Source organism: Salmo salar, chromosome ssa09 (assembly GCF_905237065.1).
Source record: "Salmo salar chromosome ssa09, Ssal_v3.1, whole genome shotgun sequence".
NCBI classification, from domain to species: domain Eukaryota; kingdom Metazoa; phylum Chordata; class Actinopteri; order Salmoniformes; family Salmonidae; genus Salmo; species Salmo salar.
In genome coordinates, this window is record NC_059450.1 from 28,003,058 (window position 1) to 28,029,215 (window position 26,158).

Here is a 26,158-nt window from a genome sequence, read left to right on the forward strand (position 1 = left end):
TTGGTAGTGGAGGTAAGGTGGGGGGTAGTGTATGATCTGGTGGTATTGGTAGTGGAGGTAAGGTGGGGGGTAGTGTATGATCTGGTGGTATTGGTAGTGGAGGTAAGGTGGGGGGTAGTGTATGATCTGGTGGTATTGGTAGTGGAGGTAAGGTGGGGGGTAGTGTATGATCTGGTGGTATTGGTAGTGGAGGTAAGGTGGGGGGTAGTGTATGATCTGGTGGTATTGGTAGTGGAGGTAAGGTGGGGGGTAGTGTATGATCTGGTGGTATTGGTAGTGGAGGTAAGGTGGGGGGTAGTGTATGATCTGGTGGTATTGGTAGTGGAGGTAAGGTGGGGGGGTACTGTATGATCTGGTGGTATTGGTAGTGGAGGTAAGGTGGGGGTAGTGTATGATCTGGTGGTATTGGTAGTGGAGGTAAGGTGGGGGGTAGTGTATGATCTGGTGGTATTGGTAGTGGAGGTAAGGTGGGGGTAGTGTATGATCTGGCGGTATTGGTAGTGGAGGTAAGGTGGGGGTAGTGTATGATCTGGTGGTATTGGTAGTGGAGGTAAGGTGGGGGTAGTGTATGATCTGGTGGTATGGGTAGTGGAGGTAAGGTGGGGGGTAGTGTATGATCTGGTGGTATTGGTAGTGGAGGTAAGGTGGGGGGTAGTGTATGATCTGGTGGTATTGGTAGTGGAGGTAAGGTGGGGGGTAGTGTATGATCTGGTGGTATTGGTAGTGGAGGTAAGGTGGGGGGTAGTGTATGATCTGGTGGTATTAGTAGTGGAGGTAAGGTGGGGGGTAGTGTATGATCTGGTGGTATTGGTAGTGGAGGTAAGGTGGGGGGTGGTGTATGATCTGGTGGTATTGGTAGTGGAGGTAAGGTGGGGGGTAGTGTATGATCTGGTGGTATTGGTAGTGGAGGTAAGGTGGGGGGTAGTGTATGATCTGGTGGTATTGGTAGTGGAGGTAAGGTGGGGGGTAGTGTATGATCTGGAGGTATTGGTAGTGGAGGTAAGGTGGGGGGGTAGTGTATGATCTGGTGGTATTAGTAGTGGAGGTAAGGTGGGGGGTAGTGTATGATCTGGTGGTATTGGTAGTGGAGGTAAGGTGGGGGGGTAGTGTATGATCTGGTGGTATTGGTAGTGGAGGTAAGGTGGGGGTAGTGTATGATCTGGTGGTATTGGTAGTGGAGGTAAGGTGGGGGGTAGTGTATGATCTGGTGGTATTGGTAGTGGAGGTAAGGTGGGGGTAGTGTATGATCTGGTGGTATTGGTAGTGGAGGTAAGGTGGGGGTAGTGTATGATCTGGTGGTATTGGTAGTGGAGGTAAGGTGGGGGGTAGTGTATGATCTGGTGGTATTGGTAGTGGAGGTAAGGTGGGGGGTAGTGTATGATCTGGTGGTATTGGTAGTGGAGGTAAGGTGGGGGGTAGTGTATGATCTGGTGGTATTGGTAGTGGAGGTAAGGTGGGGGGTAGTGTATGATCTGGTGGTATTGGTAGTGGAGGTAAGGTGGGGGTAGTGTATGATCTGGTGGTATTGGTAGTGGAGGTAAGGTGGGGGGTAGTGTATGATCTGGTGGTATTGGTAGTGGAGGTAAGGTGGGGGGTAGTGTATGATCTGGTGGTATTGGTAGTGGAGGTAAGGTGGGGGGTAGTGTATGATCTGGTGGTATTGGTAGTGGAGGTAAGGTGGGGGGTAGTGTATGATCTGGTGGTATTGGTAGTGGAGGTAAGGTGGGGGGTAGTGTATGATCTGGTGGTATTAGTAGTGGAGGTAAGGTGGGGGGTACTGTATGATCTGGTGGTATTGGTAGTGGAGGTAAGGTGGGGGGTACTGTATGATCTGGTGGTATTGGTAGTGGAGGTAAGGTGGGGGTAGTGTATGATCTGGTGGTATTGGTAGTGGAGGTAAGGTGGGGGAGTAGTGTATGATCTGGTGGTATTGGTAGTGGAGGTAAGGTGGGGGTAGTGTATGATCTGGCGGTATTGGTAGTGGAGGTAAGGTGGGGGTAGTGTATGATCTGGTGGTATTGGTAGTAGAGGTAAGGTGGGGGGTAGTGTATGATCTGGTGGTATTAGTAGTAGAGGTAAGGTGGGGGTAGTGTATGATCTGGTGGTATTGGTAGTAGAGGTAAGGTGGGGGGTAGTGTATGATCTGGTGGTATTAGTAGTAGAGGTAAGGTGGGGGTAGTGTATGATCTGGTGGTATTAGTAGTAGAGGTAAGGTGGGGGTAGTGTATGATCTCTCCTTTTTGCTTTAACCATATCAACGTGAATATATGTATATCAAACATCAGAGACCGGTGACTTAATGCTAAACACGTTGTAGATAAATCCGTAACATCCTGATAGCTCACATTCAAGGATGCCACAGAGGTAGTGTGTGTGTGTGTGTTTGTATGTGTGTCTGTATCTGTCTGTGTGTGAGTATGTGTGTGTTAGGAGGGGGGAGTGTACATAAACGGTTTTCACACTTTAGGAGTCTTAGCCGTCTTGGCTGCCGAGTGGGAAGAGGGAGGAAAAGGCTTTTGAAAATGAAAGGCAGAGCGATGCTGGTGGCAGAGATAGGATTTGAAGACTTGACTCACCAGTTGTTTACTTGTAAGATGGTGAGGCCTGTGTCTTGGGCTAGCTGCTTTTTCTGTTCTTCAGAGGGGTACGGGTGCTACAAGAGAAAGACAGAGAGATAGACGAGATGGGTTTTCTTTGTACAACGAGATGAACATAAATATGGAGCCGAGGCATGGATGTTGTATCTCCCAGTCATTATCATGTACAGGTGCATTACATTCTGTGTGTTCTGGTATTTCATGTATTGTTTAGGTGAATACTATACATTCCCAAGAGCTACACCCAACCCCACCCCTCCCTATGTATAGACCTTACATACAAAGCACACGTGAACACCCACATATGAACACACACACACAAACTGCACAAATCAGTGCAAACTTGTGAAGAGTTGGCCAAAGTAGTTTGTCAAAACTGACGACTGTGATAACCCTTCCCCACCCCTCCCCCACACACACACACACACACACACACACACACACACACACACACACACACACACACACACACACACACACACACACACACACACACACACAGCCTCTCTCCCCTCAATCTCCAGTGTCTTAGACTGCCTTTTGTAATACAATATAACAGAATGATTGGGTGAAGATCTGACTATATTCATTTCTTCCCTGAATGTCTGAAGGAAAAATATGCTACTGGGATGTCTGTTTCATAGAGAGCAGTTGAAAGCAGCACCTGAGAGAAACAGAACAGGGTGCTAGGAAATGTCTCTTCTCTCTCGCCAACACTTCTACCTGCAAATGTAATACTCAAATGCAATGATACTATCTGTGTTAGTTTCAATATAGCAAATATGAGATGATATAAATGGCAGACCTTGGGCCTGTTGTGTCTGTCTCCCTGCTCTCTCTGCTCTCACTACAACAGTGATCGCTGGTGACAGATGTCTTTAAGGGACAGATTAGGCTATGCCGCTCCGCACACATGAAACACACACACATACATGTATGCATGGCATGCACACACACACGACACACATAGGGGTGTAAAAGGCGACACCTTAATCCTACAAATATTTGGGATGGGTTGAAAATCCATCGACACCCGCTTTACCCTTTCCCACCCTTCCTCCCTCCTCCCTCCTCCCTCTCCCACCCCTCCTCCCTCCTCCCTCTCCCACCCCTCCTCCCTCCTCCCTCTCCCACCCCTCCTCCCTCTCCCACCCCTCCTCCCTCCTCCCACCCCTCCTCCCTCCTCCCTCTCCCACCCCTCTTCCCTCCTCCCTCCTCCCTCTCCCACCCCTCCTCCCTCCTCCCTCTCCCACCCCTCCTCCCTCTCCCACCCCTCCTCCCTCCTCCCACCCCTCCTCCCTCCTCCCTCTCCCACCCCTCCTCCCTCCTCCCTCTCCCACCCCTCCTCCCTCTCCCACCCCTCCTCCCTCTCCCACCCCTCCTCCCTCCTCCCTCTCCCACCCCTCCTCCCTCCTCCCTCTCCCACCCCTCCTCCCTATCCCACCCCTCCTCCCTCTCCCATCCCTCCTCCCTCTCCCACCCCTCTTCCCTCTTCCCTCTCCCACCCCTCCTCCCTCCTCCCTCTCCCACCCCTCCTCCCTCCTCCCTCTCCCACCCCTCTTCCCTCCTCCCTCTCCCACCCCTCTTCCCTCCTCCCTCTCCCACCCTTCCTCCCTCCTCCCTCTCCCACCCCTCCTCCCTCTCCCACCCCTTCTCCCTCTCCCACCCCTCCTCCCTCTCCCACCCCTCCTCCCTCCTCCCTCCCTCTCCCATCCTTCCTCCATTTCCCACCCCTCCTCCCTCCTCCCTCCCTCTCCCATCCTTCCTCCCTCTCCCACCCCTCCTCCCTCCTCCCTCTCCCACCCCTCTTCCCTCCTCCCTCTCCCATCCTTCTTCCCTCTCCTACCCCTCCTCCCTCCTCCCTCTCCCACCCCTCTTCCCTCCTCCCTCTCCCACCCCTCCTCCCTCCTCCCTCTCCCACCCCTCTTCCCTCCTCCCTCTCCCACCCCTCCTCCCTCCTCCCTCTCCTACCCCTCCTCCCTCCTCCCTCTCCCACCCCTCTTCCCTCCTCCCTCTCCCACCCCTCCTCCCTCCTCCCTCTCCCACCCCTCCTCCCTCTCCCACAACAACCTTTACTATTTTCTTCCACCAAACCGGTTCAGGAAATGAATACGACAGCAACTTCAAGCAATGTCAGTTTGACCCTATACTTTTCAATATAACATTACTTCAAAATGTAATTGTTGCGCAATAACCATTTCCTAATTTACAGCTACAACAATATACACAGTATAATAGAGCTTGTTCTATCCTCTCAGTAGAACAAACACCAGAACATTTCTCCAGGTAACACTGTCTGTCTCAATTTGCCCATTTTAATTAAATGAAAGAAGAAAAAACATTTGAGGAATGTGCTCAATAACAAACAGGGCTGGGATTGGACAAATAATGAACCCAGGCTGCAAGGAGGATTAATCTGATTTCTACTTGTGTATGCAGTCCCTTTTAATATGCTAAAATCATTAACAAAGAAAGATGATAATGCTTACATAGAAATACATTGTTTGATTACCAGGTGCTGACATTACCTTGGCTGAGGCAGTCAGGGCTTTTTTTCTGTGTGTGTGTGTGTGTGTGTGTGTGTGTGTGTGTGTGTGTGTGTGTGTGTGTGTGTGTGTGTGTGTGTGTGTGTGTGTGTCTCCACCTTTATGAGCGTGTGTTTGTCTTTTTCCCTTTCATCCCTGCACAACAGCATGTAATAAGAGTAGGGACCTTTCCTCCTTCTCCCTCCACTCTTCCCTGGCTTTTTCACATTAGCAATGACCTCGGCCACACACACACACACACACACACACACACACACACACACACACACACACACACACACACACACACACACACACACACACACACACACACACTAATGGGGAGCGGAGGTGAGGAGAGCGGAGGTGAGGAGAGCAGACAGGGCCAGATTGGAAATGGGAGTGGGTCATTTACATTGTATTAAGGTTTCCTCAGCCTCTCAGGCTCAGACCCCGTCATCAATCGCCCCGCTGTCAGCTGGGCCGGGTGATAAATACAGCGGGCCGTGTCACGCCGTGGCCAGCAGAACCACATAATAAATGGTTTGAACAAACAAGAAAGATGCCTCATCAAGGAGAGTGGGGATGTTAAAGCCCCTTGCTGCAAAAAGCCCTGAGTAAGGAGATTTACTCTGACCACATAGACACAACACTAAAAAATCCTATTCCTCCACCAGACCCCCCCCCACATACACTATACACACACACACACACACACACACACACACACACACACACACACACACACACACACACACACACACACACACTGTGTCTTACAGTTTACAGCCACCCCCCTATTCATTCTTCCAGATCCCCTCCTCCTCCCTCTCTATTTCTCCCTCTCTCTTGTTCCCTCCTGTTTTTATGACTTAGAAACTGCAGGCCACCCACACGTTAACGTTGTGGCAGCTTTCCTTTAAGCATGGGGGCTCTGAAAATTGCGGCCACACAAAATGGAGAGTCTAGGAGGTAATAAAGGCGGGGTGTAGAGCAATGCTGTGTACACACAACCCAGAGAACTAGGCCATCATTGTAGGCTAGCTGTTACATGGCCACAGCAGCCATGACATTTGAGAAAGGGTATTTAGCCTTCTGAGCAACCTCATCACGTTAATTGCCTCTGCAAAAAATCCACGACAGTAAATCACCAATGTCAAAGAAAAAATATGAAAACCCGAGAAAGATATCCTCTGAGTGAGAGACAAATGTGTTAAGTCGAAAATAATAAATCATTCAGTGTTTTTGATTGGTGATTGGTTTTCTCTTTCCTAAGATGTCCACCCACCGTCAGAAGTAAGTGTGACATGATTTCTTAATGGATGGAACACAAACCAAACCCAAAGAGATCAAAGAGGTTATTGAAAATCTCCCTCAGCTAGCTTTGAATGGAATCAATAGAGCGAGTTACAAACACCAAAACCAATATCCTGAAAATGTAAACCGCTCCATCCAGTCTATAAATAATTAGGCCTAGAAATGAGCGCTGCATTGTATTTCCCAAGCCAGCGCGGGGCCGGCCTCCTGCAATGGAAACAGCTCTGTTAATTACGCAGAAGCACGTTAATGGCACAAGCATGAGCTATCCCACCACCACGCTCCTTTCATTTTCTACTATCTGACCCACAGATACAGTACACACACACACACACACACACACACACACACACACACACACACACACACACACACACACACACACACACACACACACACACACACACACACACACACACACACACACACACACACACACACACACACACACACACACACACACACACACACACAAACAATTCACACTAGTGATGGAGGTGGATCGTGTTCTGCCAGACTGAGATCTTGTGCGTGTGTGTGTGTTTGCTCTGTTGGCCAGATTACAGGGTGTGAAGCTCTCTGTGCTCTCTGATAGTGCTAAATGTAATGGCCCCTGCGGTTGCTGCACATTACCAGCTGAGCTAGGCTTCCATCATCGCTGTCACTCCTCTTGCAGACCCACCCATTGAAATCTACTGGATGTATTTGCTATGTGTCAAATGTATATACAGTACAGTGTTAATCCCCACAACACACTGCTCCCTATACACCCCCAGCCATTACCCTGCCCTCTCACCCGCACCCCTTCACCCCCATCCCTTCACTCTGAGCCTACTGCAGACCCTAGCTGATGGATGACATCATCAGCGGCAGGGCCAGTGTGACATGGTGACATGAATGATAGTACCAGGCCACAGGGTCGCGGTGTCCTGCAAACCCATTCCATGCTAATGAATCCCTCCCAGGAAATCACAGCCCATTGGCTGTTTACACCTGATGCCATGGCAACACACCACCAACCATTTGTTTGTTTCTCTGCATTGTGTTGATTGGTGTGATTTTGTCCCATCCTTGTCACTATTGGCTTATTAAAACAATATATCTTTCCTATCTTTATTTCAACAATATTTAATAACAACGCCACTTAGCAAACTGACGTGATAACTGTCTAAGTGTCAAATATTTTTGACATTATTGCTTATTGTGTTGATAGGGTTTGGTGGGACCATATTGCAATCATGTGTGTGTGGATCTTCTATACTGCTTTATGCAGCAATGTATTATTCAAATGTAGGATTTCATATATTTTCCAAATTGATTGCAATCTTATTTGTGTTTTAATCAAAGTGACAATAATAATATTCACAGTCTAAATAAAAATAATAAAATAAAGGCATGACATTTTAATATGCATTCTGCATAGAGTTGGAGTAAGATTGCCACATTTTAAATATAAATATGCCATTATTAATATTATGACAGATATTACTTTTATGACAAATGACAATGAGATTGAATAGACAGAGGCATTTCATATACACTGAGTATACAAAACATTAAGAACACCTGTTCTTTCCATGACATAGACTGACCAGGTGAAAGCGATGATCCCTTATTGATGTCACTTGTTAAAGTGGCAATATGTAGCTTTTTGGGCATCTCAACCAAATTCACATAGAAATGAGAGTTATAGATCTATCATTCTACTTGAAAGCATGTGTAACTCAATATTAGGAAGGTGTTCCTAATGTTTGGTATACTCAGTGTAGATCTGATAGATATGGCATACATATATCCAACTTGACAATTTGAAGTTACCACTCATAGTTTGATTACTATGCACTGTAGCAAGTTTTATTTTGTGATGGGAATGCATTTCATCATGAAAGCCATTTCCTTGAATTGTTGGATTTAGTTCATCAGCCTGGAGTCTTACAAAGTCAAATGGACTGACAATTGACAATATAATAATTGTTACGCTCTAGCTGTTTCATTATAGTCCATTTTTACTATTAAGAAAATGAACATTTCACGACTGAAATGTAGGTCTATATTTTGTGAAACCTTGCTTGTTGTTGAAACTCAAAGGCAAGGTTTTTGGCGGCTGTGTACTTCTTTCCTCTCCTCCGCTCTTCCAGTGTCTGTGTGTCTTTGTGTGGGGGATTTAAGGTGGGTGGAGGGGGTTTGGGGGGGGGGTTAGTGTTTGTTTTATTTTCCTGGGGACTAAGCTTCTTCCTGACAACAGGGAGAAAACAGGCAAGAATGCCACATGACTCAATGACTCAACCTCTGTTGCTTTTAAACGGTCTGACACTATGCCAGACAAACACACGCACACACACATAAACACACACACACGCATGCATGCACACACTCTCACACAACCATCCAGCAGGAATCCAGACCCCATCCATTCCCTATACACATACACCATAGCCTCTGCTCTATACCAGTCATACATACCACTGTATTCCATTCTATAGATTACAGTCTGCTACAGTCTTAACTCAACTCAGCTCAACAATCGCTGGAAGGAAGGAGGCAGGGAGCGAAGGTGGGGGGCAGATGAGCAGACAGAGGGGCTGAGGCTCATGGTAATGGCCTACACCCAGCAGCCAATTAGAGGAGAGAGAGTTTTACGATGTACTGTACTGTATATCTCCTGGTGATAACATCCTTCTTATCAACTACGTAAGGAACGATCCGCTGAGGGGAAGGTAGAGTGTTACCACAGCCTTGAACAGAATATGGGGAGCAGGTGGATGGAGTGGTTGGGGAGACCCTTGTATCTGTGGGGACAAATGACTCACGTGGTTGTGTGTGTGGTTTTCCAGACTCTTGTCTGAGATGTGGCCCTCAGCCATAGAGATGGGCCTGTTTAATCATCTGATCAAGTGCATGGCTTCTCTTTCCACCACACGGCCGCTCCATCGCTTTCAAGGGGAGGAATACGATCCCCCCCATCCTTTCAGCGGGGGCCTGGTCTCTCTCTATTTCTCTCTCTCTCCCCCTTTTTCCCTTTCTCTGTCTCTCCCTCCGTATCGACGGCCCCGGCGGCTATCCACCCCACACTCAACACCAGCCAGTCTGGCCTCCTCTTCTCTCTCTTCTCTCTTCTCTTCTCCTCTCCTCCTTTGAAATTTTCCGCTCACACTTTAAGCCGGGTCCTACAGGGCAGGAATTTGGCCTGCTTTTTCAGACCAGGCTCTTTCTGCTGCTTTGTTGTTGGTAACTGGCTGCTGTGGGGCACCGGAGCTCCGAGCTTGCCTGATGTCAACACTCAGGCACACTTTGTACTGCCCCGTGAAAACTTCATCAATGGCTTTACATGGCAAAATTCAATTCACAGTCCATTTTCATGAAAAAGTCATGGGTTTCTATTGCGTTTAACACTTGAAATGCTAAAGCAGTCATTTGGACTGGTCATAAATACCCTCCTCCATCCTTGACTTGTCCTAAATAAATCTATGTAACACACTGTCATTGTTAGAATCTTAATATCACAAACAGAATTGGAGTTATAACCAGTTTTAGGCCGGGGTCAGCCGTCATTGTAAATAAGAATTTGTTCTTAACTGACTTGCCTAGTTAAATAAAGGTTAAATGAAATAAATACAAATAAAATAGGAGGGAATGTCATTATTTGATTGGTTTTCTCCCCTCTTCTCCTGACAGTAGGGCCTGCTCCGCTCATTCTCCTGACAGTAGGGCCTGCTCCGCTCATTCTCCTGACAGTAGGGCCTGCTCCGCTCATTCTCCTGACAGTAGGGCCTGCTCCGCTCATTCTCCTGACAGTAGGGCCTGCTCCGCTCATTCTCCAGACAGTAGGGCCTGCTCCGCTCATTCTCCCGACAGTAGGGCCTGCTCCGCTCATTCTCCCGACAGTAGAGCCTGCTCCGCTCATTCTCCCGACAGTAGGGCCTGCTCCGCTCATTCTCCCGACAGTAGGGCCTGCTCCGCTCATTCTCCCGACAGTAGGGCCTGCTCCGCTCATTCTACCGACAGTAGGGCCTGCTCCGCTCATTCTCCCGACAGTAGGGCCTGCTCCGCTCATTCTACCGACAGTAGGGCCTGCTCCGCTCATTCTACCGACAGTAGGGCCTGCTCCGTTCATTCTCCCGACAGTAGGGCCTGCTCCGCTCATTCTCCTGACAGTAGGGCCTGCTCCGCTCATTCTCCTGACAGTAGGGCCTGCTCCGCTCATTCTCCTGACAGTAGGGCCTGCTCCGCTCATTCTCCTGACATTGGAAGGTGCCACGCCCAGTTCATAATGACCCTGATAATTGCCTCGAAACTGAACCTAAACTATACCGTAACTAATTTCACACATACAGTATAACAACAGATGAAATAAATTAAGTAAAGTATGAGGGGGAGAATGGGTGAGGAGAAGCAAACGATGCATAATAATGTAATCAATTGTGAAAGAAGAACAGAGTGGGCCATTCTATTGTATTGATCTATTCTAATTATCATCTCAAAACAGTGTACCCTATATCAGTCCACTGAATCCAAGCTGTTTTATTAGTCTACTCTAGGCCTAGTTGGAGTACACAGTGAGAGTGTGCATAATTTACAATGGCAAGAAGACCAAGACGAATGGCTGCACATGTTGCGTTAGTGCTGCTCCAAGATCTGAATGAAAATGACTCAGGTGGTGGGAAAGAAATGAATCATGACATCTGATGATTTTTTTTCTGATTCTGAGCCTCAGCCTGAACCTACACCTCCGAGGCCTAAGCCCAAAAAAGGCAGAAAGTTGCACACTGAGCAGGTGCCCGCACCACCACCAAATGAAACTGGGAGACAGGAGAGAGAAAGGGATGGTACTGTTTGGGTCGAACAAGCTGGAGACAATGTCATCACTGAGAAAGCAGGCCCTACATCTCAAGCAAAAAACAACATCAGCAACGCACTCATCTGCTTTTGTTGTTTACATGTATGTGACATGGACATGCTACAGCACATCAGGGACTGTACTGTGGCTAAGGCGCACACGGAGCAAGGAGACACTGCCTGGGATCTGTCTGTTGATGAGCTGGAAGCGATAATATCAATCCTGTATGTCCATGGAGCATTCGGTGGAAAGAGCCTCCTCGAAGTTTGTTCATTTTGATAACAAATGTCATATCTGGCAGGACAGGCTGTCTAAGAATTTTTATTTTTTAATATATGTATATATGGCATATGCCTCTGGTCAGACATGTATGGGATACCTTTCTTTAGAGAAACCATGTCACGGGATCGCTTCAGAGAGATCATGCGTTACTTCCATTTTGATGACAAAGAAATGAGAACGTGACGACTAGAAACAGACAAATTCGCCATGGTATCCGACATTTGGAACAAGTTTGTACAGAACAGCATTGCATGTTACAAACCAGGAGAGAACATCACTGTTGCTTGTTGCGCTTTGCGCAATACATTGTGAGTAAACCCGACTTCTTTGGAATTAAGTTTTGACATCGACAACAATTACATGCTGAACGGCTTTCCATATCTGGGAAAAGATCCACATGGGGCAGCTGGTGAGCGAGTGTCAGAATGTGGCGATGAGGCTTGTGGAACCTTAGGTTGGCATGGGGAGAAGTGTCACCATAGAACATTTCTTCACTTACATTTATATAATTGAGCAGACGCTCTTATCCACTTCACTGACATTAGTAAACAAGTTGCTTGCAAATAAAACAAGCCTAGTCAGTACCATTAACAAAGCGAGACGGCATCTCCCACCTTCTGCGCAAAATAAAGCACCTGCACAGCCGTTGTACTCCACAACGGAGCTGAAGAATGATAAGACAATGCAAGGCAAGAAAGAATGTTTCTAACATGAGCAGCATGCATCCGACAGTTGCCATTGACAGGGACACAATAAAGAGAAAACCTGATACTATTACACACTACAATATTACATAATACGCATTGCTATATATAGATAAACTTATGCAATGCATTATTCTCTTCTGTATCAAACATGTTGTTTTTCCTATGGGAAAATAACCCTCATGTTTTTTTACTCGACTCTGTTCAATAGGTTGGTGTGGACGTTTTGGATCAGATGGCACGGCTTTGAAAGGAGGCACCCGCCGCTGGCTTGTTGCTGTGTTCTACAACATGCTTGACTTGGATGCTATCAACGCACACGTGTTGTTCAAGCAGTGCATCAACAACACCATGCCCAGAAGAGACTTCATCAGGAGTCTGGCATATGGGCTATTATGTGAGAGACATATGAGGGCCAAGGCAGCAACAGAGATTCCACACAAGCCTTTGCGCGAGCCAGAGGGGACATGGCCAGATGCACAAAGCACAGAACCCAAGTCACCTGTGTCACCTGCAAGCGACTTGTTTCTGGGAAGTGTGTCAAGCAAGTGAAAGTGGCAAAGATTTGTGATAATTGTTAGGACAAGGGATAACCATGAAATCATTTCATTAAATCATTTCATTAAATCATTTCATTAAATGAAATCCAACTGATGTCATTGCGTGAAAACACACACCATGTAAGCACGAGCTGACAATAATATTTGTTTTATTCATTATAATGCCATTATTGCTTTTGTGCTAATTATCAAGCACACTGGCACATATAATGATGTTTAGGCTACTGTTTTCATCATTTGGCTGCACATTTTGCTGTCTGTGCTTCTTTGTGGTTGGGGAATTTTGTAAAAAATACCCCAACCAAATTGAACACAACCAAATGATTATTTTAGCGAAAGCATATATGAAATGTATTAATTCCACTGTTAGAATGTGGTAGTCAGAATGACTGCTCGTTAGCTTGAAGGGGGGTCCCTCGAAGCCCAGCGGTTCTACTGTTATTTGCGGGATTTTTTAAAGACTGTACCAGTGTATCAGTACAGAAAGGGCAGCCATCTTTGGTTCTGCACAGCTTGCAGCTGTGGGTGTGAGGTCATTCATCTATACTCTGTAAGTGACTTTTAGGGTCTATAAGCTAGTCATTAGGAGGCTGGTACAGTCACCCAGGGCCAATTAAAATGGAAAGGGCCCATCTCCCTGGCCTATCGTTCAGGAACCCCCATATCCACACCACTTGCCCCTATTGCCAGTCATAAAGTCATTGGGAGCCTCTGCTAGCACGCTAAAAGGCCCAGTTCACTGCTAGCGGGATAAACACCAACACCACTTTAATGACCTGAGCACACATTGTAAAGCAGGGAATCTGTGAGCAGGCTAGCAGGCTAGCAGGCTAACAGGCTAACAAACTGACCTCAGGCTGCAACTTCCAAGGTCTAAAGACATAGGAGGAGCCTGAAAGTTCTCATGTTAACTTAATGGTGTCCAGATCCACCTGGCTATTGTACACAAATGGGATGAAAGAGAATCTGTTCTAGCCCCAGGCAAGGATAAAGGAAAGGAAAAAATTGCCCTATAGAAAGACTTAGTCCTTCATGTTGTAGGAGACAGGCTTCACTCTTCATGTGTTGTTACAAAAGCACACAACCCATCTAACTTGTATTTTTCTCAAGGAGATTGAAAAGTCTCACAGTATCAGTAAAGCTGGGACTCGTAAGTCCCAAACCAACCCTAGACCTCACATGTCCCATATAGTACACCATTAGGCATCTAACTACCTCTGAACAACCCTGTTACATTATCTAACTCCCCCATCGTCCCTCTCCCCAGGGCCTGAACTTCCCTGCTCCATACTTTAATATATTTAGTCTGCGTGAAACAGGACAAGGTTATTACATGCTGAGTGTCCCAGGAATCTCAGAGCCCCTCCAAGGGGCTTCTGGGTAAGTCGAGAGCAATAGGGTCAGACGACTGGAAAACAGTGCCGGCCGTACTTCACCTCCTAGCCTCTCCAGTCTGTTGTGAATGAGTCTTAGTATCAACATAAAGAGTTCCCCTAAGTTTTCCCTTCTCTATTGTGTTCTCTAAACATTGTTTAACTTCCCCAAGAAGGAATACAGTGGGATTTGATCAAGGAGCATTGGCACAGGTTCATTTGTGGGGGGAGAGAAGGAGCAGTTTGTTCCCCTATGTTAGACGAGGTCCTGAAAGTGGCACTTGATGGACTCTCCCTCCACTTGAGTATTAAGTTAATGACCGTAAGTATTCAGATATACAACAAGGACATCTCCATTCTTTTTCTCAGAAAGACACTCCATGATGGCCTCAGAAAGCCACTAGGTTCTGTTGTAATAGTCTGCCCCATGCCCCGGCAACAGCAGAGTAAACACTTAGTGGAGGCTAACAGAAACCCACAGGGCAGGTATGTAATGTCAAGCCTATTTGGAGATGTTATAGCACATTTGTAATGTCAATTTATTTGGTTTTCGGGTCAAAAATCTAAGCAGGATAACATTTGTCCATTACAGGGGATGGGGGGGGGGGGCTGAGTTCAGAAACAGCTGCAGGGGACATTTCCTGTTTGTTAATGACTCTAAATGTGTTCAATTCAACCATGTCAAATTCTTGTTTATCTGAATGGACTGAACACTGCTGGGGTAAAGAGTAACAGGGTCTCCGTTCTGTTACTGAAGGAAGCTCTTAACATTGCAACAGACAGACACTCAGGCTTAGGCCCATGCCGAGGAAGTGGGGGTGACGTGCTGAGAGTAAACCACAAGTTTATTCATGTCAAATCGCAGGCACTTTGAGCGACTCAGGTGGAACAAAGACAGCCAAGCCGCGATCAGTCACCACCCCATCATACCTGTTGTGTCTGTTGCAGGATACCATTTATGCCTTTCACAAACACACGCCCTTTTAAACAGGACGGTTGCATGTCTCAATGAAGATATCTCTCTGTCAGTCATCAGTGTGTGTGTGTGTGTGTGTGTGTGTGTGTGTGTGTGTGTGTGTGTGTGTGTGTGTGTGTGTGTGTGTGTGTATAACTACATGGCTGTTCACTGAGACATGCCCAAGGTTCTTCACTTACTTAATGTTCTACGAGATGGCAGAGGAGTTAAAATGCCTGAATGATGAGCTTAGGAGAGAAGAGAGGAATGGGAGAAGAGAGGTGTGGTAGTTCTAGGCTAGCTAATTGTGGCTAAACTTTTAAGCGCATTCTACCATCCTCCATCCCTCTACCCCCCTATCCCTCTCTCTTTTTCTCTGTCTCTCTCCCTGTAGTGCTTTCTGGTCTGATCCTGCCCTGGGGCCGTACTGACCTTTGACCTAGCTGGCCGAAGCTGGCTACAGGCCCCTTATTTGTTACAGGCTTTATCCACTGAAAAAGCAGGCAGGAAGCTGGCAGCCACCCAGCAACCCCATTGGAAGATGACCATCAGCTACCTTCGCTTATCGCTTATTAGACCAGGGTGAGGAGTGTGTCTGTGTGCGTGTGTCTGTGTGTGTGTGTGTGTGTGCGTGCGTGCGTGTGTGTGTGTGTGTGTGTGTGTGTGTGTGTGTGTGTGTGTGTGTGTGTGTGTGTGTGTGTGTGTGTGTGTGTGTGTGTGTGTGTGTGGGTAGGGAGTGTGTGTGAGGGTATGAAGTGTGTGTGTATGGAGTGCGTATGGAGTGTATAGGAGTGAGTGTACAGTATGCGTGTGTGTGTATATGTCGGTGCATGCGGGGAGGGGCAGGGGGAGCCCAATCCAAAACGCTCGTAGCTTGACCTTTTTCTACTATGCATGCCGGCAGTTTTGTTAACTAATGAAATGCAAATAAGAAAAAGCCTGGAAGCCACAAAAACGCCCAAGTCCCTGGGCAAACCCGGTCAGCTACGCATGTTAGTGACAATCATGCAGGACTCAGGGGTCCTCGCTGGGTATTTCTGTTCTGACCTCTCCTCTCCTCTCTTTCCCTCTCCTTCCCTCTCTTCCTCTTCTCCTATCCACAGCCCAGTCATCCTAGCGCCCGGCGGAGCTCACTAAAACATTGGATGATAAAACACTCCACTTTCCTCTCAGCACTCCATAAAAGCCAGGTAATTCATACTTCATTTAAATACCTTTCCATTAATAAAGCTGATGAACTTTTACTCCTTAAATCTAATGGTCCATTTTGCCTGACTGCTGCCGCTCGCTTCTCTCCTCTCTCTGTTTCTTCTCTCTCTCTCTGCCATTGAGAAGCCTATGCTAATCCACACACAGTCACTCAGTGTATGACTATCCAGTCAGTCTAGTACAGTGATTGAAGGAAGGGGTAAAGAAGGGGATTTGGAGGCAATTGCCTGACCTCTGCCACAGACAAGCAGTGACACGCACTCTATTCTGTGGGACTGCTAGGAGATTTGGTGGTCTCTCTCTCTCTCTCACACACACACACACACACACACACACACACACACACACACACACACACACACACACACACACACACACACACACACACACACACACACACAGACCCCAAAGTGCAGGGGAGGGTCATTAACCTCTGGTGCTAGAGCTCTCTGGCTCGGAGGCTGTTGACAAGCATCTGTGTTCTTTTCAACAACTCGTTGAGCCTCCCCCTCCCCCTCTCCCTCCCCTCACCCCCCACTTCTCTCCCCCTTCCTCACCCCTTCCCTTCTCAGGACTGTAACACAACCGTTCGCTGAGGTAATCCAAGCCCCTCCCTCTCTCTCTCTTTCACATCCCTCACTCACAAAGAGAGAGAAAGGAAGACAGAGAGGCCGACTGGAGGTGTAAGACAGCTGTTGTTTTTTTTCTCTTGTTTTTCCCTCCACTCGCTCTCTCCTGACCTCTACATTTGCCACCACTCGACTGCCTGTACTGTGGATAATGAGTCAATTTGAGAGAGAGGTGGTGGTGCTACCTGACCACCACACCAAACCTGGACGTCCAATAAAGGAACTTCACTCTCTCCACCTAGCTAACTGGTGTTTTACATTTCAAACTTTCTCTTGTCTAGTCCACCCATCCCCATCCCCCACTCCTCTCATCCCAACCCCTCAGATCGCAGGATCAGGGGCATGACTAGCTGACCTGTCTGGTGATTGATGGTAATGTCTCAGGAAGTCATTTCTCCCCACAGCGCCCTGTCCGCCGCCCTGCTGCCTTTCACCAGGCAGGCTGAACCACTACAAAGGTGACCCAGCCATCCCATCACAGACACAGACACACATACTTTCAAATCTCTGCCTGCTCAGGTCCGGCTGGACCCCCACCAAAAGCAGCCCTTTGGCCCCCCCAAGTCCCCCAGGTCAAACACTTGTGGAGGACAATGGCTCCAGTAAATACCAGGACCCACAGTGGAATGGGTGTGGCTAAGGTGGGGTCAGCGACCATCCATAACACAGCTCATCCACAAGGGATGACAGAGGTGGATGGAGAAGAGTGGGAGAAGTCCTCAGCCACCCGGACTTTTATTTTGTTAAAACCAACAGTGGACATCTTGAAGCGGACCAGGCCAGTGATGGCCCCTAACTCCAGGTGCTGTGGATGGTTCCCCTGCAACTCCATTACTGTCAGTGGTTACCAGCTCCATTACGGCAATTAGGAGCCTGCTTCTAACACAAGGAATGCATCAGCCGGAGCTGCAATTGCTAACATCTGCTAATATCAGCCTCCTTCCATGTGTCGATATGGTTGTCGTTGCTTAAACACACATCTTTTCACAGTCACCGCCGTTTTTTCCTCTTTCTCCACAGAACACTCCACTTTTATTTACTTAGTTCCACTCAGACTGTGCCTTAAAGAGATCCCACTCAGTAACTTCAAATGATCAGTGAAAAGAGAGAGCTTGCCTTCCACCGCTTTTCCAAAGGCTTTGTTACTTTTTAATATTTGAGCAGGAAGAGAGAGGGGAGGGAAAATGGCGTGGAGATAATCAATGGAAGAAGGACCACTAGCCTAATAATCTCCCCCAAAGGATTGTGGGTTAATACACACTCTTGCATAGGCCAACAGGGCTGTGTGGAGAGCACATCTGTCTGTCTGGATGGGCTACTTAATGAAACAAGGCAGTCTCTGGGTGCAGAGATGAATGGCTTTTCCTCAATGAAAAAGAATGATTCTATCAGTGGCTGAATCCCAGGCTGAGACGCAGGTCCAGATGACAGGGCTCTATACATTCAATACAGTGGAGACCCCAGTCTGTGTCCCTGAGAGACAGGCTTTAACAAAGAGGGTGCCAGGTAGGAGAGAGGACATGGTCACCAGAGTAGCTCCCCACGGCGATCATATCAGGGATCCCCTAATGCGAACAAGAGTTTGACTGATCTGGGAAAGAGAGTGAGAGAGAGAAAAAGAGTAGAGTGGTGAGATAAAGAGAGAGGGAGAGAGGGGCTAAACCACATGGGGCTGATGAGTGGGGGCTTGATGTGTGTGTGTATGTATGTGCTTGTGTGTGCGTGCTTGTGTGTGCGCATGTGTGCGCGTACGCACGTTTGTGTGTATGTTGTGGCTACCACTGTGTGTGTGCCTGTGGTGACCCCTGGTCAGGGACTCCTGTAACAGGAGCTCACCTCCGGTTCTCCTGTCTCTCCTCTCAGTGTGCTGAACAGGCACCTGAAGACAGGATTAGCCATTGTGACCCAGCCCCAAAGGTAACAGAGATGCACCTCCGGAGACGGGCCTGAAACACACACTCCCACGTGCTGCAGGCAGAAACCAGCCGGCCGAGGAGAGGTGGCGAGAGATAGAGAGGAAGGATAGACAGGAAGACAGGATGACGGAGGGGAAGGAAGGAGGAGAGGGGAGGATAGAGATAGAGGTAGGGGGGCTGGAAATACAAACAGAACAAGACACACTAAACAAGGCAAAGATAGGAGGTATAGTGTAGTATCAGTCTGGGCTAAGATGTTGTTGTTGGGGTTTTTGTCACAGTGGGGAAATACAAAAGCAATGTATAAGAGGATTTTGGGTCCTGAGCTGCGGTAGCGCCCTGGGGTGGCTGAGATTCTGCCTGTGTGGAAATTGACGCCTGTCACTGTGTCTATGATTCACCCCTGTTAGTGTGTGTGTGTTTGTGTGTGTTTGAGTGTGTGTGCTCTGCTGTGACGAATGAGCAGCGCTAAATTTTCTCCTGATTATGCGGGTTGCTGGTCCTCTAAACCTCTTTGAACTTGTAATTGCCGCTGGTTTCAATAATGAACATTAAGGAGGGATTCAGAAAAGTGTGGATAATTACAGGTTTTCCCCCCTTCTTACGTCTTCACGCTGGATGAAGAAGAGGAGGTAAAGGAGGAGGAGGCGGAGGAGGTAGAGGAGGAGAAGAAACAGGGAGAGAGGAGGAGGTGCAGGGTTGCGAGGCATACGGTGCCACGCCAGGCTCTCTTTATCTAAATAATTGTACAAGCTCGGTTTATGAGCTTTAGCGAGAGGCTTTTTGTGTGTGAGTTGCTCCAGCCCTGGGGATATAGGTGACTAGCTCTCTCTCCCCCACGATCAATATTCACACAGATTCCCATCTGGAGCCAAGGCCTGCTCTACTTAGATTTGGATTTATTTTTTTATTTTTCTTTGATTCCTTTTCTTCCCTTCCTTCTTTCTTCTATCCCCTTCCCCTTCTTTCTGGGGCAGCTGGGCTATTTTTTGATACGGGCGGGTGGCGGGGTTTCGTATCGTATGCGCTCATCTGTGTAGCCTCTGATCTTAGTAGATGTGGCCGCCAACAAGCCAGCCTCTGAACTAGGCCTGCTCAATGGATAACAGATACATACCTACACCTACACACACGCTCAGATTCACATAGCCTTACAGTTCTATGGATGGACCAATGCATTGTGTGTAAAGGGGTGACATGGGGAATGGCTATAAAATGCAGTCAAAAAAGTGGCAGGGGGAGGAAACCAGAACAAATTGACCCACTCTCTCAGTTTCCCTCCTTCACATGACAATGATAGTAAAAAGCTTAAGGTGCACCTTAATTTTGGGGAAAAAATAATTCATCACAAAACCATCTGATATTGCCAACTACTTTAATGATTTTTTAATTCGCAAGATTAGCAAATTTAGGCGTGACATGCCTGCAACAAACATTGACACTACATCCAAGTACATCTGACAAGTATTGTAATTTTAAATTCCGTAAAGTGAGTGTGGAAGAGGTGAAAAAATGTGTGTTGTCTATCAACAATGACAAGCCGCCAGGGTCTGAGAACTTGGATGGAAAATGACTGGGGATAATAGCGGACGATATCGCCACTCCTTTTTGCCATATTTTTTATTTAAGCCTACTAGAAAGTGTGTGCCCCCCAGGCCTGGAGGGAAGCAAAAGTCAATCCGCTACCCAAGAATAGTAAAGCCCCCTTTACTGGCTCAAATAGCTGACCAATCAGCCTGTTACCAACCCTTAGTAAACTTTTGGAAAAAATTGTGTTTGACCAGATACAATGCTATTTTACAGTAAACAAATTGACAACAAAAGTACAGCTTGCTTATAGGGAAGTACATTCATCAAGCACAGCACTTTAATAAATGACTGATGACGAGGGGTCTGTTTGTGGGGTCTGTTTTTTTTTTACTTCAGTGCGGCTTTTGACATTATCGATCATAGTCTGCTGCTGGAAAATGTGGATAAACACAGAGGGTGTTCTTTAACGGAAGCCTCTCCAACATAATCCAGGTAGAATCAGGAATTCCCCAGGGCAGCTGTCTAGGCCCCTTACTTTTTTCAATCTTTACTAATGACATGCCACTGGCTTTGTGTCTATGTATGCAGATGACTCAACACCATACATGTCAGCTACTACAGCAACTGAAATGACTGCAACACTTAACAAAGAGCTGCAGTTAGTTTCAGAGTGGGTGGCAAGGAATAAGTTAGTCCTAAATATTTCTAAAACTAGAAGCATTGTATTTGGGACAAATCATTCACTAAACCCTAAACCTCAACTAAATCTTGTAATAAATCATGTGGAAATGTAATAAGTTGAGGTGTCTAAACTTCTTGGCGTAACCCTGGTTTCTAAACTGTCATGGTCAAAACATATTGATACCACAGTAGCTAAGATGGGTAGAAGTCTGTCTATAATAAAGCGCTGATCTACCTTCTTAACAACGCTATCAACAAGGCAGGTTCTACAGGACCTAGTTTTGTCGCATCTGGACTACTGTTCAGTCGTGTGGTCAGGTGCCACAAAAAGTGACTCAGAACAGGGCAGCATGGCTGGCCCTTGGATGTACATAGAGAGATAATATTAACAATACACATGCCAATCTCTCCTGGCTCAAAGTGGAGGAGAGATTGACTTCATCACTACTTGTATTTATGAGAGGTATTGACATGTTGAATGCACCGAGTTGTCTTTTTGAACTACTGGCGCACAGCTCAGACACCCATGTATACCCCACAACACACACACACACCCCACAACACAACACATGTATACCCCACAAGAGGTCTCTTCACAGTCCCCAAGTGCAGAACAGACTATGGGAGGTGCACAGTACTACATAAAGCCATGACTACATGGAACTCTATTCAACATCAAATAACTGATGCAAGCAGTAAAATTAGACAAAAAAACCTGATAAAAATACACTTTATGGAACAGCGGGGACTGTGAAGCAACACAAACATAGGCACAGACACGTGCATACACACAAACGTACACATGGATTTTGTACGGAAGATATGTGGTAGTGTTGGAGTAGGGGCCTGAGGGCACACAGTGTGTTGTGAAATATGTGAATGTACTGTAATGTTTTTTAAATTGTATAAACTGCAATTGACCCCAGGAAGAGTCAGCAGCTAATGGGGATCCATAATAAATACAAATACATAGACTGTATGAAACTGTACTTCCTGGTGTCAAAAGTGAGCCAGCCGTATTATTGAATGGAAAAAAATGAAGATGGGAAGAGCGCAAGGGGAGTTGAGGTGAGAACAAGAAGCTTGGCTCCTAGTTATAAGGAACCCACTGTGAAGGAATCCCCTGTCTGGAATAAGCACAGAGCAAAAGAAAAGCAACAGAGGGGAGGGAATAGGTAGAGGAGAGGAAAATCACACAACAAAATGTAGTGGTGGAAAAAGTACCCAAATGTAAAAGTGAAAGTCACCCAGTAAAATAATCCTTGAGTAAAAGTATAAAAGTATTTAAGTAAAATATACTTCAGTATCAAAAGTAAAAGTAGAAGTACAAATCATTTCAAATTCCTTATAATAAGCAAACTAGATGGAGCCATATTATTGTTTAATTTATTTTACTGAAAGACAGGGGCACACTCCAACACTGAGACATAATTTACAAACAAAGCATGTGTGTTTAGTGAGTCCACCAGATCAAATGCAGTAGGGAAGACCAGGGATGTTCTCTTGATAAGAGTGTGAATTGGACCCTTTATCTGTCCTGCTAAGCATCCAAAATGTAAAGACTACTTTTGGGTGTCAGGGAAAATGTATGGAGTAAAAAGTTAATAATTGTCTTTAGGAAGGTAGTGAAGTAAAAGTAAAAGTTGTCAGAAATATAAATAGTAAAGTAAGGTACAGATACCCCAAAAAACGACTTAAGTACTACTTTAAAGTATTTTTACTTAAGTACTTTACACAACTGACAAAATGCCAGGAGTGGGATTTGGTCCCAAACCAAACAGAGAAACAGCACCGGGTCTGTTTTTGATTTGTACCCAATTCCCCCATCCTTCAACCTCCCCACTCAACCTCCCCCTCCTCACCCCTCACCCCTCACCCCTCCCCTCTCAACCTTCCCCATCCTCCCCCTCCTCCTCCCTCAACCTCCTCCCTCCTTACCCTTTAGCCTGGTTTCCTACTTCCATGTCCGTGCTGCTCCTTTCTCCCTGCATTCCCCTTCTCTTGGTGTTAGATGGATACCAAATGGGGGTTCTGGGCTGGGCCTGCAGCTCTGAAGCAGCTAAACTACAGTATCTCATTTAGCTGGTCACCACTAACCCAACACACCACAGACAGCTGATTCAACTGACTGATAGCCTGCAGGGGGCTTTTCCTATTTTCCCACAAACCCCCTCTGGCCTGAGCATGAGGCGTGGAACAGAGGAGGGGGTGGTAGGGGAGAGGGAAGACAGGGTGAGGTTGGGAGAAGGAGAGGTCTGGGAAAATTACTCTCTGAGAAGATTTAAAAGCCTCAAACACATTCTTCTTACACAGTCTGCAATGGAGTACATAAAACCAGGACAAGGAAAGCCTCAGATAATCTGGGCCTCTCCATCTGTACCAGTGCCTGTCTTGGTTTTGCGTTTTCTCACAATGGGGCACCATGTGAATACTGTATCGCAGATTGCCCTCCCTCCTCCTCCTCAGTCCATTACATCATACACTTTTGTGTCCCAAAGAGTCAGCTAGGCCTGGCCTTAGCCAATGGATCAATGTTATGACTGCAGCAGTGGGTTAGGGAAGTGTGAGGGAGGGAGGGTTGAGGGGGTAGCTGAGGCCTGTTTTCGCTGAAGCGTGAGGTCTTAGAGAAGAGGAGTCTCCAGCTATGGAGCAGTAGTTTATGAATCCTCACTCCACAGGCTCTCCTCTGTTTGTCTTCTGTTCAGGCCAGGGCATGTGCAGTCACCTCGACAGGGGACCAACAGGGGCTGACTATGGGCCCCCGGTCATGCACAGAGAGGTCCTTGGCACTATAAACACCCATCTGAATGAACTTCAGATATCCAATGGCTTCTCTTTAAGAGCTGCATCTTCATTAAAGATGCACTGGACTAGTTTTAGCTCCCGAGTGGGGCGCTGCATCTCAATGCTAGAGGTGTCACTACAGACCCTGGTTCCATTCTAGGCTGTATCACAACCAGCTGTGATTGGGAGTCCCATAGGGCGGCGCACTATTGGCCCAGCGTCGTCCAGGTTAGGGTTTGGCCGGGGTAGGCCGTCATTGTTAATAAGAATTTGTTCTTAACTAACTTCCCTAGTTAAATAAAGGTTAAATAAAATAAACAAATGATACAAATTGGGGAATTTACGCAAAAATTCAAACTTCTCAAATATGATTATCTTTAAGTCCGGTGGCTGCAAAAATCAAGAGTAACAAACATACATGGGCCCCTTCCATACATGGGCCCCTTCCATACATGGGCCCCTTCACTTGTTGTCCTTTTATTGTTGTTTTGGGGTGTTTTTTTTCTGTTGGCAGGCGCTGCAGAGTTTCAGATGGCTTAATCACCTCCAAACAGTGTGAACAACGTGTTGTACACATCTCCTTAGCGAAAGGACTAATTTCTGCTACTTCATTAAACAAGGAGCATTAAGACGTGAATAGCAGGCCTGAGCATTAACAATAGGGAGGGAGGGAAGGGGGAGAGGGAGAAGGAATGAGAGGCTGTCCTCACAACTGCCTGTTAATACCAGGTAGGGTAAACTCAAATAAACAGCATACAACACTGTTTATCTAGAAAGCAAATGAGGAACTTTGTGAGACACCGACACACACACAGCAGGTGTTTAACAACTGTAACAGTGCTGTGCTGTATTCTGTGTTCTCCATGGCTGTGAGCCTGGATTGTCAATCTGTGAAGTGGAACTATGACAGATCTGGATTTAAGGTGGCCAAGTGAAAAGGTCTGATGTCAGGGCGGGAAACAATTCACGGCTGTTACCCCCTAAACTTGTGGAGCAGCCAGCTAGCCACTACAGGGCTGTGTGTATTGTAAACAAGGCTCTGTCAATTACGACAAACAAACACCACTGGGAATTAATGTAAAAAAAACTCCAACATGAAACAACCAAAGGTTGATGTGGCTTGTCATGTAATTATACAGCCTAACAGAAGGGGAGTCACTGGATACCGCATTCTAAACTTTCTGGGAGTTTTTTTCTCTCTCCTCTTGTGAAAGAAAATATTTATTGTTCTTGTAAATCCCTAGGAAACTATATTCTGCAAGTCAACAAGCATTTTCTATAATTGAAATGAAAACACTTATTGGGGTCTAGTTTTTGGTTGTCATGGGTTTGTCTTCTGGTGGAAGGTTTAGTTCTGTGTCTTTATCGATGGGGACTGACTGGCCGTGCGGTGGCTTGCCATCTTCACAGGCCCATGTTTGAACAAGGCGAGTGATGAACAGATGGTTTGTGTCCTCGTTCCAGGGTGGCTGACCTGAGCAGCGTTAGTTAGAGGAACACACTATGGAACAAAAGTTCCTATCTCAGCAGACCTGAAAGTTAATTTCACTCATTATCCTTTACTTCAGTGATTTCCAAAACACTGCCATTCTCCTCTCGCTTCACTTTTGTTTTGTAAACTTCAGGCATAGATAGAGACTCCATATATGGTGACTCCCTCTTTCTTATAGGCATATCAGCCTGGGGGCATGTGGTATGTGAAAGCACACGCATACACACGGGAGGGGGGGGGGCATGCAGCGGTGGTGAACCAAACTGTCGCCTGGGTTGCCATGGGTGGCTGGAGAACTGACTTCTGGGCTACATGGCAAACGAGCACATGACAGATTAGTGTGTGGGCCTCCTTCAGTCCTGAACCTCTGTGACCCCTTAGGAACCCCCATCAACCCCCCTTCACCCCCTCCTGAACCTCACAAGACACAAAACAACCTCGCTGAGAAGAGAAAAGGCAACTGCTACCGTCCAGTGAATACCCAGAGTAGCACGAAACATACTCTTTATCCCATATAAACATAAAAAATCATATCCAACTTGAAAAATAAATTGTATATGCGAACAAAATCAGGAATAGACAGCTTTAAAAACAGTGCTGTAAAATGAGAACTGTTTTGCATTTCAAACTGTTTGCGGATGTGGGGTGTACCAGTGAAATGGCACTAACGGTGGCCCTAACAATACACATGGATTAGAAGGACTCAGACAGACAGACAGACAGACAGACAGACAGACAGACAGACAGACAGACAGACAGACAGACAG

The 26,158-nt window shown here is 46.8% G+C and overlaps 1 protein-coding gene across 4 annotated transcripts in view; it reads right to left on the reverse strand.

Annotated features, from left to right (window-relative positions):
• The window catches only part of LOC106611108 (homeobox protein Meis2), a 120,399-nt gene that overhangs the window by 40,419 nt on the left and 53,822 nt on the right, over positions 1-26,158 (reverse strand). For all 4 annotated transcript variants that reach the window (XM_045723555.1, XM_045723554.1, XM_045723557.1 and 1 more), the window contains exon 9: positions 2,577-2,653. In XM_045723555.1, coding sequence (XP_045579511.1) covers positions 2,577-2,653 — 77 coding nt within the window. The remainder of the gene's footprint in view (positions 1-2,576; positions 2,654-26,158) is intronic.